Below are 13,255 nucleotides of genomic sequence, written 5' to 3'. Positions count from 1 at the left end.
GCGAATCACAAGAAGCTATGTAGCACTGGAATGTAGGGAACTTTGGCAAGAGGATCAGGAGGTGAGTCTGTGTGAGAAATCCTTTGAAAGACCTTGTGTTTTATGCTGAGTTTGGCCTTTGTCCTAAAAATGATGAAGAGTCAATAAAGATTTTTAAGCTGAAGTGACATAATCGGATTGTGTTTTGGAAGGACCATTCTGATAGAAATGAGAGAGTGAACAAACAGTAGGCAGAAGAAGCTGGCAACAGAGGAACAAATTAATTGTAGAATTAAGAATTTATGTATGTCAAAAAGCACCATAAACAAAACTTGAAAGCAAAGCACTTGGAAAGCATTTTGGCAATGTTTCTTGCCACAAACAATATTCTTAATAAAAGTACATATTGATAATAAAGATAAACATACCAATATCAAATAAATAGAAAAATCACAAATGGCCAATAAGCACGTGAAGATGCTATTCACTAATAAAGGAGTGTGAATTCGTGTAACGTTGATACACTATTATTTTCCTATCAAATTGGTAAAGATTTGATAAGTGATAATACCCAGTAGCAGTGAGAGTGCAGGGAACAGGGCACTCCCAAGCCTGCAAAAGAAGAGGACTTTGGTACAAACTTTCTGAAGGGCGGTTGGTAACATATATCAAATTTCTTAAAGATAGCCAAATAATTTCCTTCTTGGATTTTACCCTAAGGAAATAGTCCTAGATATGTGCAAAATTTAGCTACGAGAATGTCTGTTGCAACGTTATTTACAGTAAAGATTGGGAACAGATGAAATAATCACTATTACAAGATTGGTTACCAAATGAAGGTCCACTCACCCAATGAGGATGCTGTTGAAAAAGCTTGGGCGATGCACAAAACATGTTATGTTCATGATATTGTGAATGAAGTACCACAAGGTGCAGAAAGTGTGTCCAATATGCTAGCAATTGTGACACAATAGATACAGACATTTGAAAATGCGTAACTGTCTCTGCAAGGAGATAGAAGTAGTTGAAGAACTAGAGGCTGGCAGACAGGGTGGGAAGATTTACTTCTGATGCTAGAGCTTTTCGTACTTCTTGAACTTTGTACCTGTGTATGTATTATATATTTTAAAATATAAATACACATTTTGAAAAGTAGGTTATTAAGGAGTATGTACAGTATGATCCAGTTTCTGTTTAAAAAGGATGTGCATGTGTACATTTATACCAAAAAGAAACATTCAAAAGGATAACAATATCTGTCTCCAGTAGTAGGATGATGGGGCAGAATTTGTCTTTTTTTCCCCCCTAATATTTCTACCATACACATCTGAGGCTCTCATAATAATTACAACAAAAGTGTAATTTTTTTCTCCAAAGTCTCTATCACCAAAGTCCCAGCAGGAGATAACAAAGCAGGTCAAATCCAGATTGAGCACTCCAAGTTCAGCTCAGTAGTGACATTTGCAAACAAAACATGTATTAAATGATAGTCCCTGTTTGGGGGCTGGATGAGGAGAAGGAAGCTGAAGGTTTGGTATGGTGAACAAACCTCATGTTGCTTACCAGCTGTCTGAAGTCTCTGGACAAATGCACAGAAAATTCAGTCCCACCACCTCAAACATTTCCCCAGGCAGTTTCTTCCTTTGGGATCATTGAACTGTGGGTCACAGTGATGGAGTTCCCAGCATGCATATCTTCGTCACTAGACAAGCAGACGGCCTGGTTACTTGCTCTATGAGGTCCCACAAGGTTGTCCTCACCTAGTTCTGGGAAGGATGGCAACAATCTTAACATCATCTGTCCAGCCCTGCCCCAACTCTCGGTGAGGCAAGACCCTCTCTTGCTCCACATTGAGAATAGCTCCCCTGAGTCCGTCCTCACTGCATGAAGACCAAAGAGAGACCCTGCCAATTTGAACTGGTTCTGCAGGCCACCTATGACCTCATCTTCATTCTTCAGATCCTGACGAGCAGTCTGCCAGCTCACAGACTTCCTGGGATGGAGGCTTGGAAAGGGGGGAGGTTTGCACGTTTGCCTGTACTTGGGGTCACGTGAAACCATTTTGAGGGAAGAGAAGAGAGAGAAGGATATGGTTGAGGTTGGGGAGAGCGTGGCAGCAATGACAGCTTTTCCCCTGTTTCCCTTCTCCAGAGGCTGAGCTACAGGCAGCAGCTTCTAGCCCCTGGATATTTCTAGCACCTTCTTGCAGACCCCATTGGAAGCCTTTGAGGAACTGTGTGAATATAACCTGTGCTGCTGGCTTCTGGACCCTGAGCAGAGATTGGATCCTGCAGTGCTGAAGCCTCTGATTAAATAAATAACGCATAATTAACGTTGTGTTTCCTTTCATTCTCTACCTATAATTGTGACTCTTTCCCAAAGCTGGGGAGGGAGTGAAGAATGCTTGGTGGATTGTTGGGATACACACTGGCCCATCAGCAAGCAGAATGAACAATATACAGAATTAACTGCTGGATCTCAGCTGTCTTTTCCACCACTAGGGAGTCAAGTGCTGGGGACCATTTTTCAACTAGGGCTAAATAACAAAAGGTGGCCCATGTACCATCATTGGCATCATCAGGGCTTGTCACACACACTGTCCTGCTAAGATCCCCTGGAGAAGGAAATGGCAATCACTCCAGTATTCTTGCCTGGGAAATCCCATGGACAGGGGAGCCTGGCAGGCTACCGTCCATAGGGTCACAAAAGAATCGAACACGACTTAGTGACTAAACAATAACAACTATCCAATATAATATTGAATTGGTCAAAAATTTCATTCCATAACATCTTATGGAAAATCCCGAATGAAAACTTAAGCCAATCTAGTACTTTCTAGGGCGGCAACTAACTACAGAGTAGTCAACAGCTGAAACTCTAGAGTCAGACAGACTCAGTTCAAATCCTAGCTATGCCACTTAAGGCCATGCAACCTTGGACAAGTTTTCTGTTTTTCAGTTTCCTTATCCATCAAATGGGAATAGTAGGTAATTACATGAAAGAAATGAGATTATACATGTAAAGATCTGAGGAGAATGCATTTAATAAATGCTCACTATTAACATTATTGCATCTGTATATATTTTAATTTGTACAATATTGTCTCACTGATCACACAAAAAATACATGAAAGTGCTTTGAAAATCTTAAAGCATCATATAAATTAAAGGTGTCATTGGTAATAATCTCCTATGACTATTTCTCAACTCTTCCATCTCCTTGAAGACCGGGACTACATCCTTCGTCCAAGGGCATATTGCACAATGACAGGCAAATGACAAGCCCTCAGTAAATGTTTCTTATTTGACTGAAGCTACATGGCATCGCAAAAAGAGCATAGGTATCTGGAGACTAGGCTGGGATAAAATGAGTTTAAGGCAGGAGAACCAGTCTGCAGTCATCATTCACTCAGTCAACAAATACTTGTTGAACACATTCTACGTGCTAGATATTGAGTCCAGATAATTTCATCAAAAAGGGTTTTACAGGTTCCCACCAGCCAAGTCCCTAGGCGGTCTCCACAGTCCCAGCCTACTCTAAAAGCACAAAGGCGCAGCCAGCTTTGTACACCACTGGACAAGTGGCCCATTGCTCTGGGGGAAGCCCCATCCTGCCTGGCTGTAAGCAACTCTGACTGAGGGTTGGGGAAGGGAGTAAAAGTGAGGGATTGGGCTGCTTCCAACAGAAGTGACAGGGACTGCTGCCTGTTCATTTATTTTTATTCACACTTAACTTCGTCCACAGTTCAGTCTCCCAGTCTATACAATGCTCTGTCCCCTAGACGTCATCTCTCCCTCCCCCCAGCCCTACGTGGTCAGTCCTTGGCCCACTCCACCCTGACCTTCTGCAGTCACAGCTGCCTGCTGGCTGGGAGTCTGGGGGAATGGTATGTGTGGTCACCAGAGGGCATTGAGAGTGGGTTTCGATGGCATGTGAATCCTGGCAGAGTCTCAGATCCCCAAGGGGGAGAGGAGAAAGCACAGAACGAGACCACGAGGGAGGGAGGGAGGCAGGGGCTGAGGGTTCTTGGGGGTGGGGAGCGGGCGTGTGTGTGTGTGCAGAAATCCAGTGTACAGATTCTCGGACTCTGTGGGCTCAACCGATGCTTTTGGTGTCTGTCTGGCTCCTGGATTCATCACAGTTGCCGTGAGATGCTCCAGTCTGTGAAGAAGCAGTGGAAGGGTCCAGCCCGTGGGCTCCATGCCTGACGCCTCTGGGAGGGTCCACCTGCCGGGCTCTGCCTCTTGTCAGGAGTGCTGGCCCAAGTCGAAGCTGTAAGGGCACTCCCAACCTGTGACAGTCCTCTATGGCTGTTCCCGCCAAAGCCAGGTCTCTTTCAGCGGCTGCCCCTACTGAAAGGAGGCTGCTGCACTGTCAGGGCAACCCACCAGATTCCAAATCCATGGGTCTCCTGTGCGCACGGAGAGTAGATATGGAGGTGAGGGGTAATAGGAGGAGGAAGTGAGGAGAAGGGACCAGAACCCAGGGAGGGGCTCTTCACCACGCGGTGCTTGGATGTCCTGGGCCAGGCGCAGCTCTAGAAAGGTGTTCTGCTCACATGGCTTCCTTCTCTCTCTGGGAGCATCTGCTGAGCTTCATCTCCGTCAGCTGGATATATCGAATCACATTGGTGTCTGTGAGGAGAGAAACACACCTTAGGGAACAGCTGGTGAGGGGACTGGTGGGTCTACAGGGGATCAGACCAAAGCTGCATCTGCAGATCACGGACAGGGCAGCCTCACTCAGCCAAGGTCCAGGGTGACAGAGAAGGCAACTGGAGTGCAGTTCCTCTCCTTCCCTGCCTCCATGGGGACAGGTCCCCATGACCCAGAGGACAGATGGGAAGGAGAGGAGAGGAGTGAGAATTTCTTCTCTTATTTCTATGCAGCAGCAATCCCAGTGGTCCTCAGTCAGCTCAGTGAGTTGAGACTTTTAGTTCAGAGTTAGCTACTGTTTAACCTCAGGCAACCTACCAGTCTCTTTGAATCTCCTATCTCGTCTTGCAAGTGACAACCTCCATTTTTGAGTGTCTACTTTGGGTCATGTTTTTAACTTTCATTGTCTCAATGAGACCTCATTAGAATCCTATAAAGTATGTCTCATCATCCTGACTGTGATGAAAATGAAAACTGGAGAGATCAAGTCAGATGCCCAAGGAGATAACACATAGTCACTGCGCCTGACTCCAAAGGCTGCCTCTCCCAGGGATTATAAAACCTTCCTCTTAAAACTGCTGAGAGGATCAAAATAGATGTCTGAAAGTGCTCAATCCAAATGATCAGTAAATACTGACTGTAATTTTTTTTTAATTGGAGAGTTTAAAGGACTTGTGCTTCATTGTCCGATTTTGCTCTTCTAGGCAACCACCTGACCACAAATAGAAGAATTTCCCCCAATTCCAGTCCTTAAGTTAGTGAGTGGGGAAGGACAGAGAATAGCTGTTTAGCCCTATACACTCCAGAATATAAGAGTTTCAGGGTTGCCTGAGATGTTTACTTCCAGGAGTAGAAAGGAATGCTGTATAATATTCCAAAATGCCAGGCAGGGCATTCAGAATAGTACTGACATATAGCAGGTACTCAAGAAAATTCTGTTGAATGAGTCTCATTCTTGGTCCTCGAGTTGCTTATAGTGTAGTTGGGGGAACACAAATTATATACAGGAAACAAATCAACAATGGACAAAGATATTAGTGTTCTTTAAAAAAAAGAAAAAAACAGTATGTTGGGTATTTGTAAATTCATTCTAACAAGATTCCTTGGAAGGAGAATTGCATTTTAAAAAAATCAGCCATATGAACAACCATGGCAACAGCAAGTCAAAGTCAATGTTTAAAACATGCCTTCTCAGACAGGGTGCTCCTGACCACCTGGTCTGCAATAGCACCCACTTTAGTCTTGATCCTTTGACTCTGCTTTATTTTCTTTATAGCACTTATTACTATTAAATATTACATTATCAATCTGTCTGTTTACTGTCCATCTTCTTCCATTATAACACAAACTCCTTGAAGGCAGCATCTTTGAGCATCGTTCCCTGCTATTTGCCCAGCACTTGGAAGAGTTCTTGGCCCTGCTTCAGTATACATCTGTGGCATGAATGAATGGTGGGGCTGGTGGCCGTGACTTAAGCGAATGGTACAGATAATGCATGCTCTGTTATCTGGGATCTGCCTGGAGGAGCATTCTTCCTGGAAGAATGTTGGGCTTACCCTCCAAATTACCCATTTGTATTCTGTCTCATCAACCAGAATGTGAACTCCTCACGTTTAGGGACTGAGTCTTCTTACCTACATCCCTGGCAGCCAGCACAAATCTTAGCATGTAGTAAGAATGCAATATGGATTCAATGAATAAGTAAAGAGGGCTGGATTCTGGGTTGGAAAAATGAAGAAATCCACATCCTATTTAAACAGAAGAGGTGCCCAAGCTCCCTGGAACGCAGATCCCAAAGGCACGGACTCCATGTGCTCCAAGACCTAGGACACACCTGACCCCTCACTTGCCATTTCTCCCTCTGCCCGGCCCTGCCAGCCAGAAAAAGCTGACCTTGGCGGTGAGATGGTCTGGGAGCTGCCCCAGGGCGCTGTTGGTCAGAAAAGAGCAATTGCTGCCTTACCTGTTGGCTGTCGGGTTCTTGCCTCTTTCAGGTAGTAGAGCGCTTTGTCATAGTCCCCAAGGTGGTAGAAGGCCACACCGGACCGGTAAAGGGCCTTGAAATTCTCCCCTTCTTTCTTCAGGACTTTGAGGCAGTACTCCTTGACTCGCTCATAGTTCACCAGCTCAGCCTGGAGCAGGCAGGCTACAGAGAAAGGGAGCAAAAAGGGAAGGCGCCATCAACACAACAGCAGCAGCCTCTGAACGTCTCTCTTTGGTTCTTCCTCTCGGACCAGTAAAGGTATATATACTGCAGGTGCCAGGGCTTACAGTGGCTTTATGCCATGGAATTTGTCATCAAATAATCCTGGGTTCTAGGACGCGGTTTCATCTTCAACAAGCCGTATATACTTCAACAAGCAAGTGACCTGGCCTTGTATTATGGGTTGAGTTGTGCCCCCGGCTGAGGCTGGCCAGTGCCTATGTGGGGCCCTTTCAGTCATCTCTGAGTAAACCGTCTCCCCTGGAAGCTTTCTCTCACCAGCCATCAGTCGCAGGGCCAGGGTCAGGGTGAGGAAGCCTGCACCTGGAGACTGAGCGCCCCGGGGCAGGGAGGGGGCTCATTTGCCTCACCCTAATCCCAGCCCTTCTGAGCTCCCTTGGCCTCCGTTCTACCACTAAAGCATTTAGCAAGCATTGATGGAAGACAAAAAGATGTGTTATACACACTGGAGGAATGTTTCAAAAGGGGGTGGGTGGCGTGGGGAACAGGGTACCTTCTTCAAAGCAAATAAAAGCAGAGACTTGGGAGGTCAAACTGCTGTTTCCTGCCAAGACCTGGCTGGTGGGACGGGGGAGGCTGCCGATGCTTAGGTCCTTTGCACTAAGGTTTCTCCCACCACGGAAGAACCATATTCTGGATAGAGGCAAGTCATGGATTTTAATCTTTAGGGGGTCTAACTAGAGCTGTTTTGATTCCTTAAATAACTTGCCAGGGATCTGAACTGATTAAGAGACCAGATCTTTCATCAAGCATTTTGGACCAAAAAAAAAAAAAACAACCCCAAACGAGAAACATCCTTTTGCAGACTGAGTGGAAGGTATGAGAACCAGGAAATGGAAGAAAAGCAATCCAGATCGGGAAACTGCCCCACCAGGTTCCACCAGCCACAAAGGCAGAAAGTCAGACTTGTTGACGGAAGCAGCAGGCTACTAATCCCGTGGGCATGGGCGGCATGGGTGTGGGCGGCTGTGGTCACAGAGAACACGGAGCTGCTGGCATGCTAGGGTCCATCGTGCCAAGCTGATGCCACCGGCACGCTCCCCTCTCCTCCCTCAGTCATGGAGTCGAGGCCCCTCTGCCCCCTGCCTTGCCCCCACGCTGCTGGAGTCTGCCCTGGTGCTCACACAGCTCTGCGGATGGAGAGGAGTTCTGTCAAGAGCCTTGAACCTCACTGGCTGCTGGCTATTTGTGGGACTTGGCTCCAACCGCTGCCCCCAGGGCTAAAGGGGTTCCTATCCAAAACTTCTCTGTGCCCATCTCATGTCCTCTGTTCTCTGCTGAGAGTCTTCTTCCTGTCCTGCCCTCCATTCTCAGACAGACACTTCTGTCTGCTGACCTGAGCAGTCAAGACAAAGGATCTTTGCTTCTTTTAAAAACAGGTTTTGAATGTCTAAAATTGAGGGGGAAGCAAAAAGGCCTGAAAACGGGAAGTCCTTCCCCTCCCCACCTTGGGCAAAAGAATGATAGCAATCAATTTCCAGGTCTCATTCGGTGAAAATGTCTGGAATTCCCCTGCTGATTGGGTGTGGGCTGTGAGACCTGGCTGTGGACCAGGGTCCAGACCGTGTGGGAGGTGGGGCCAGGCAGGTTACAGAGGGTGGAGTCCCTACTGGCATTAGAGGCAGAGCCCAGGAAGATGGAGGAATCTGGGGTTGGCTCTAATTCAAATGGGCTGCCTTTCCAAACGTCTGGATGGAGGTGGGGAATCCAGGTAAGAAAGAAAGGGTGGCAGGCCAGAGCTCTTAAGAAGACCCAGGGTGGAGGAGGTAAGACAGTCTGGACTGCACTCAGCCCTACCTACAGGTAATTTTTAGGCACCTCTCTTGTTTGGGTGGGGAGTTATCTGGGGTGCATATAACAAGCTCATGGGATAAGTAAGATGAGATATTGGTAGGCACATTTTAGAGCTGAAGAAGTCGAGAAAGACAGGTTGACTAGCAGTCTCTTGATGTCCCTTCCACATTCCTCTTCCCGCTACCCAGGCCCTGGCGGCTACAGGAGACCCTCAGAATAGGTCTAAGGGTCTATTTTCCCCCTGCCTTTTCTTCCTCTCAATTATTAATCTCTTAGCCTATGCCTGAGGTGGTACTCATCTTTTCATCTTCACAGCAACTCTAGGAGACAGGTTCTATGTTATGCTTCTTTTACTGATGATGAAATCCAGTTCCAGAGAAATTAAGTAACCTGATGGAGGTGGCAGAATTGTGATATCCTCCCACTTCCACCTGGCTGCCAAGACCGTGCTCTTGTCCCAGGTATCTGTGGATCTGCATGTGAAGCCCTTAGAAACCACATCACTCGGTAAAAGACAGGGCCCCTGTGTAAACTGGCCTCCTCTGTGTCCCAGGATCAACAAAACAAAAAGTGATGCCTAACTTCACCGAGTACCGCATAGGGCGCTGGGATGAGGTGATGGACCTAACACTTTGCTCCATCCTGGAGCTGGTACACTGCAGTGGAAAGCAGATGGTACATTATCTCAAATACTCCCATGTGCCAAGTGCTATGAAAGAGAAGTGATGAGTAGGAGCCTCCTGAGGGGGGAGGGGTCCTAAACCAATATCAAGTGTCATGGAAGGGCTTCTTGGAAGAAGTGGTGTTTAAGCTGGGTTCCAAATGTTGAGTGTCTCTCAATTTCAGCACTATCAATATTTTATTTTTTGTTAGTGGGCTAGGGGTGGGGAAATGTCCTGTGCATTGCTGGGTTACATCCTTGTGTTCTACCAACTAGATGCCAGTTGTAACAAGCAAAAAAATAAATATCTCCAGATATCACCAAATGTCCCCTGGGAGGGGCAGGATCACCCTTGTGTGAGAACCACTGATCTAGGTGGAAAGGAGAAGAAGGGAAGCCCTGTCCTTTCTATAGGGAACAGGACTTCCCTGGTGACTCAGACGGTAAAGAATCTGCCTGCAATACAGGAGGCCCAGGTTTGATTCCTGGGTTGGGAAAATCCCTTGGAGAAGGGAATGGCAACCTTCTCTAGCATTACTGCCTGGAAAATTTCATGGATTTTTCATGGAAAAATTCCATATAGCCTGGCAAGCTACAGTCCATAGGGTTGCAAAGAGTTGGACACTACTGAGCGATTAACACACACATATGGAAGAGAGAGGAAGAAGGCAACAGCACCCCACTCCAGTACTCTTGCCTGGAAAATCCCATGGACGGAGGAGCCTGGTAGTCTGCAGTCCATGGGGTTGCTGCAAGTCGGACACGACTGAGCGGCTTTACTTTCACTTTTCACTTGCATGCATTGGCGAAGGAAATGGCAACCCACTCCAGTGTTCTTGCCTGGAGAATCCGAAGGGACGGGGGAGCCTGGTGGGCTGCCGTCTATGGGGTCGCACAGAGTTGGACACGACTGAAGTGACTTAGCAGCAGCAGCATGGAAGAGAGAGACAAAGAGAGGGGCAAGGAAAAGAAAGATAGGAAGGAAGGGAGGCAGGGAGAGAGGGAGGGAGGGAGGCAGGGAGAAAGAAAGACTGACTACACCTATTTGAGGAGCTTTGAGAAGCCATGCCCAGCTGGAGCAGAGAGACTGAAGGGAAGGGTAAAAGAGAATAAAGCTAGAAAAGCAAGATGAAACCAGGACACATGGAACCTTCTGGTTCATGTTGAGGATCTGGGATTTTATTCTTAGGGCAAGAGTGTTTTTGAATGATGAAATGATGGTGACTAGGTTGACTCAAATGGAGGCAGAAAGGCAGGAGAAAGGGATTGATATAAGTGACATCCAGGAGTTACAAATGACTAGCATTGGGAACCCCCTGAAATATGTTTCCTCTGCTGTTACACTCATGTGCTTAGAGCCCTTTATCCCAGGAGATTTTAGACTGCCATTTTGGATTCATTGATGATCCATGAAAAGTTTTCTTCCACACTGTAGCAACTTGATCTCTGTTTGAATTAAGGTTTAAAATAACAAGTCTCTGTGCTCTACTATGGAGAAGGCAATGGCACCCCACTCCAGTACTCTTGCCTGGAAAATCCCATGGACAGAGGAGCCTGGTGGGCTGCAGTCCATGGGATCGATACGAGTCGGACACAACTGAGCGACTTCACTTTCACTTTTCACTTTCATGCATTGGAGGAGGAAATGGCAACCCACTCCAGTGTTCTTGCCTGGAGAATCCCAGGGACGGGGGAGCCTGGTGGGCTGCCCTCTATGGGGTCGCACAGAGTCGGACACAACTGAGGTGACTTAGCAGCAGCAGCAGCAGTGCTCTACTATACATCAGAGATAAATATGCTAAAGGGTGCTGGGCTGGGAATCAGAAGAGCTGGATTCTAGAATCAGAAGAGCTGGATTCACTTTTACCACTAGCCAACATTATGCAGACCACTTTCCCTTTCTGGGCCTCAGTTTCCTACCTGTAAAACAAGGACTCAACTTCATTGAATAATCTCTACCATGCATCTCAATCTAACAGCTTATAAATATAAACGCTCACCACCTAATAGAAGGATGAAATTGTCTCACTGGTTCTTCTTCCAAAGGAATTCTGTTCTGTTACTTTGGGTAGGCATCTTCTGTTGGCAATGACCATCAGAACTGGTGGGAAGTGCAAGAAAGGGCTTGTCTAACACAATTCCACCACTTCCCTGTGGAGATTTGTTTGGGCACAGAGACTGGATGATGTTCAGATGTGGTCTTTCCAAGCCAACGCTCTGGACTTTTTCCTGCAGGATTTTTCCCTGCAGGGAATGAGCGCTGCCACTGTCGGCCAGTCTCCGCAGAGGAGACGCTGGCCTTGGGAAGGCAGGTCTCAGGCTGGATGGAAAGGGGGCTTGTTCTTGCCTGTGACCTCCGTGTATATTTGGATCTGAAGATGCAGTATTAGGTGGGTAGGGAGACAGGTGGAGATGGGCCTGGGCTCCCAGACCACCTTATCTATTGATAGAAGCCCTTTTGAAAGGAATATTTTGAACTTTCTGGTTTGGGGTCTTCTGACAAGTTTGAATAAATGCTGCATCCTGGACTCAGCCAAGCAGGGGAGAATTAAGACAAGCTTCCCTTCATACTTGGAAAGGAGTGCCTTCTCTGAGCCTAACCTGGTGACAGCAGTGGTGGCTAGTGCAACTTACAAAAGACAGGTAAATCTGGAGGACAGGAGTTGGGGCTGAGAATCCTCAGTTAGGCCTCCCACGTGGAGATTCCTCTTCCACTGCCAACCTTGGGGAGTTAGGGTATGGTTTTATGAAAAGAGCTTGGCAGGCTTTCTTAGCTCCATAGAGGAGTCTGCAGTAGGAGCATGTTAGAGAATCGGGAACTTGAAGAACCCTTTTGTACAAACACTCACACACTCAGACAGAGGAAATTGTAAGTTAGATGTTGCCCAAGGCAACCACGCCGAGACCTCTGGCTAAAACATGTCAGGCTCTCTTGGCTCCAACACTTGTTTTGCTTCTGTTTTTTCTGGTGCATGCAGGGCATGGTGACAGCCTGGGCAAAATGCCACTTGTTGGCATGAGATGAAGGGAACTAGATGGGAGGCGGAAGACCAAGTTCATGGAGGCTTTGGTTTTCTTCTGACAGTTGATTCACTGCTATTTGCCCTTACCTGCTGGACAAAAGGGGAGCATGGGCTGGATGGGAGGAAAGGAAAGACCTACCAAGGGCCAGGAGTGAGGAGGAGGAGCCCGCTCCCCAAGGCTGCCTCGCCATTAGGAGTTGAATTGTGTCCTCCCCCCAAGGTATTTTGGGAGTCCTAATCCTCCGCACCTCAGAATGTGATCCCACATGGAGAGATGGTCTTTACAGAGGTGCTCAGTTGCTTTAGTCATGTCCAACTCTTTGCAACCCCATGGACTACAGCCCACCAGTCTCCTCTGTCCTTGGGATTCTCCAGGCAAGCATTCTGGAGTGGGTTGCCATTTCCTTTGGCAACCTTCTTACAGAGACAGTCAAGTCAAAATGAGGTCAGAGGGATTGACCCTAATTCAATATGACTTATAAAAAGGAGAAATCGGGACACAGAGACAGACCCACACAGGAGATGTGAAGAGATATGGGGAGAAGATGGCCACCTACCAGCCAAGGAATGCTGGAGGCCACCAGGAGCTGGAAGAGAGGCCTCGAACAGATTCTCCCTCACAGCTCTCGGAAGGAACCGACCCTACCAACACCTTGGTCTTGGACGACTAGCCTCCGGAACTGTGAGACAACGCATCTCTGTTGTTTTAAGCCACACAGTTTGCGGCCTTTTACGATGGTGGCCTTAGGAGACTAATACACCTTGCTGGTCTCTTCTTTTGGAAGCAGGCCTGAAAAGTGGCTATTACATTCCTGGGGGAAATTTTCCCAAACCAAACGATCTGAGCCATTTTCAAATTGATTTCAAGGGGCGTTGGCATAGCAGTCAAGTGGAAAGAGCTTGGATCTGGAGAGAGGTG

General features: G+C 47.1%; 1 protein-coding gene across 1 annotated transcript in view; it reads right to left on the bottom strand.

Moving 5' to 3' along the window:
* Positions 1 to 259: 259 nt before the first annotated feature.
* TTC9 (tetratricopeptide repeat domain 9) overlaps positions 260 to 13,255 on the bottom strand; it is a 36,202-nt gene continuing 23,206 nt past the window's right edge. Inside the window, exons 2-3 of the mRNA XM_027552299.1 lie at positions 6,598 to 6,780; positions 260 to 4,613 (exon numbers count right to left, since the gene is read on the bottom strand). Coding sequence (XP_027408100.1) covers positions 4,534 to 4,613; positions 6,598 to 6,780 — 263 coding nt within the window. The 3' untranslated portion in view covers positions 260 to 4,533. The remainder of the gene's footprint in view (positions 4,614 to 6,597; positions 6,781 to 13,255) is intronic.

The sequence above is a fragment of the Bos indicus x Bos taurus genome, chromosome 10, assembly GCF_003369695.1.
Source record: "Bos indicus x Bos taurus breed Angus x Brahman F1 hybrid chromosome 10, Bos_hybrid_MaternalHap_v2.0, whole genome shotgun sequence".
Lineage (NCBI taxonomy): Eukaryota > Metazoa > Chordata > Mammalia > Artiodactyla > Bovidae > Bos > Bos indicus x Bos taurus.
The sequence above is the reverse complement of the archived record's forward strand: the minus strand, read 5'-3'. Positions and strand labels throughout refer to the sequence as shown.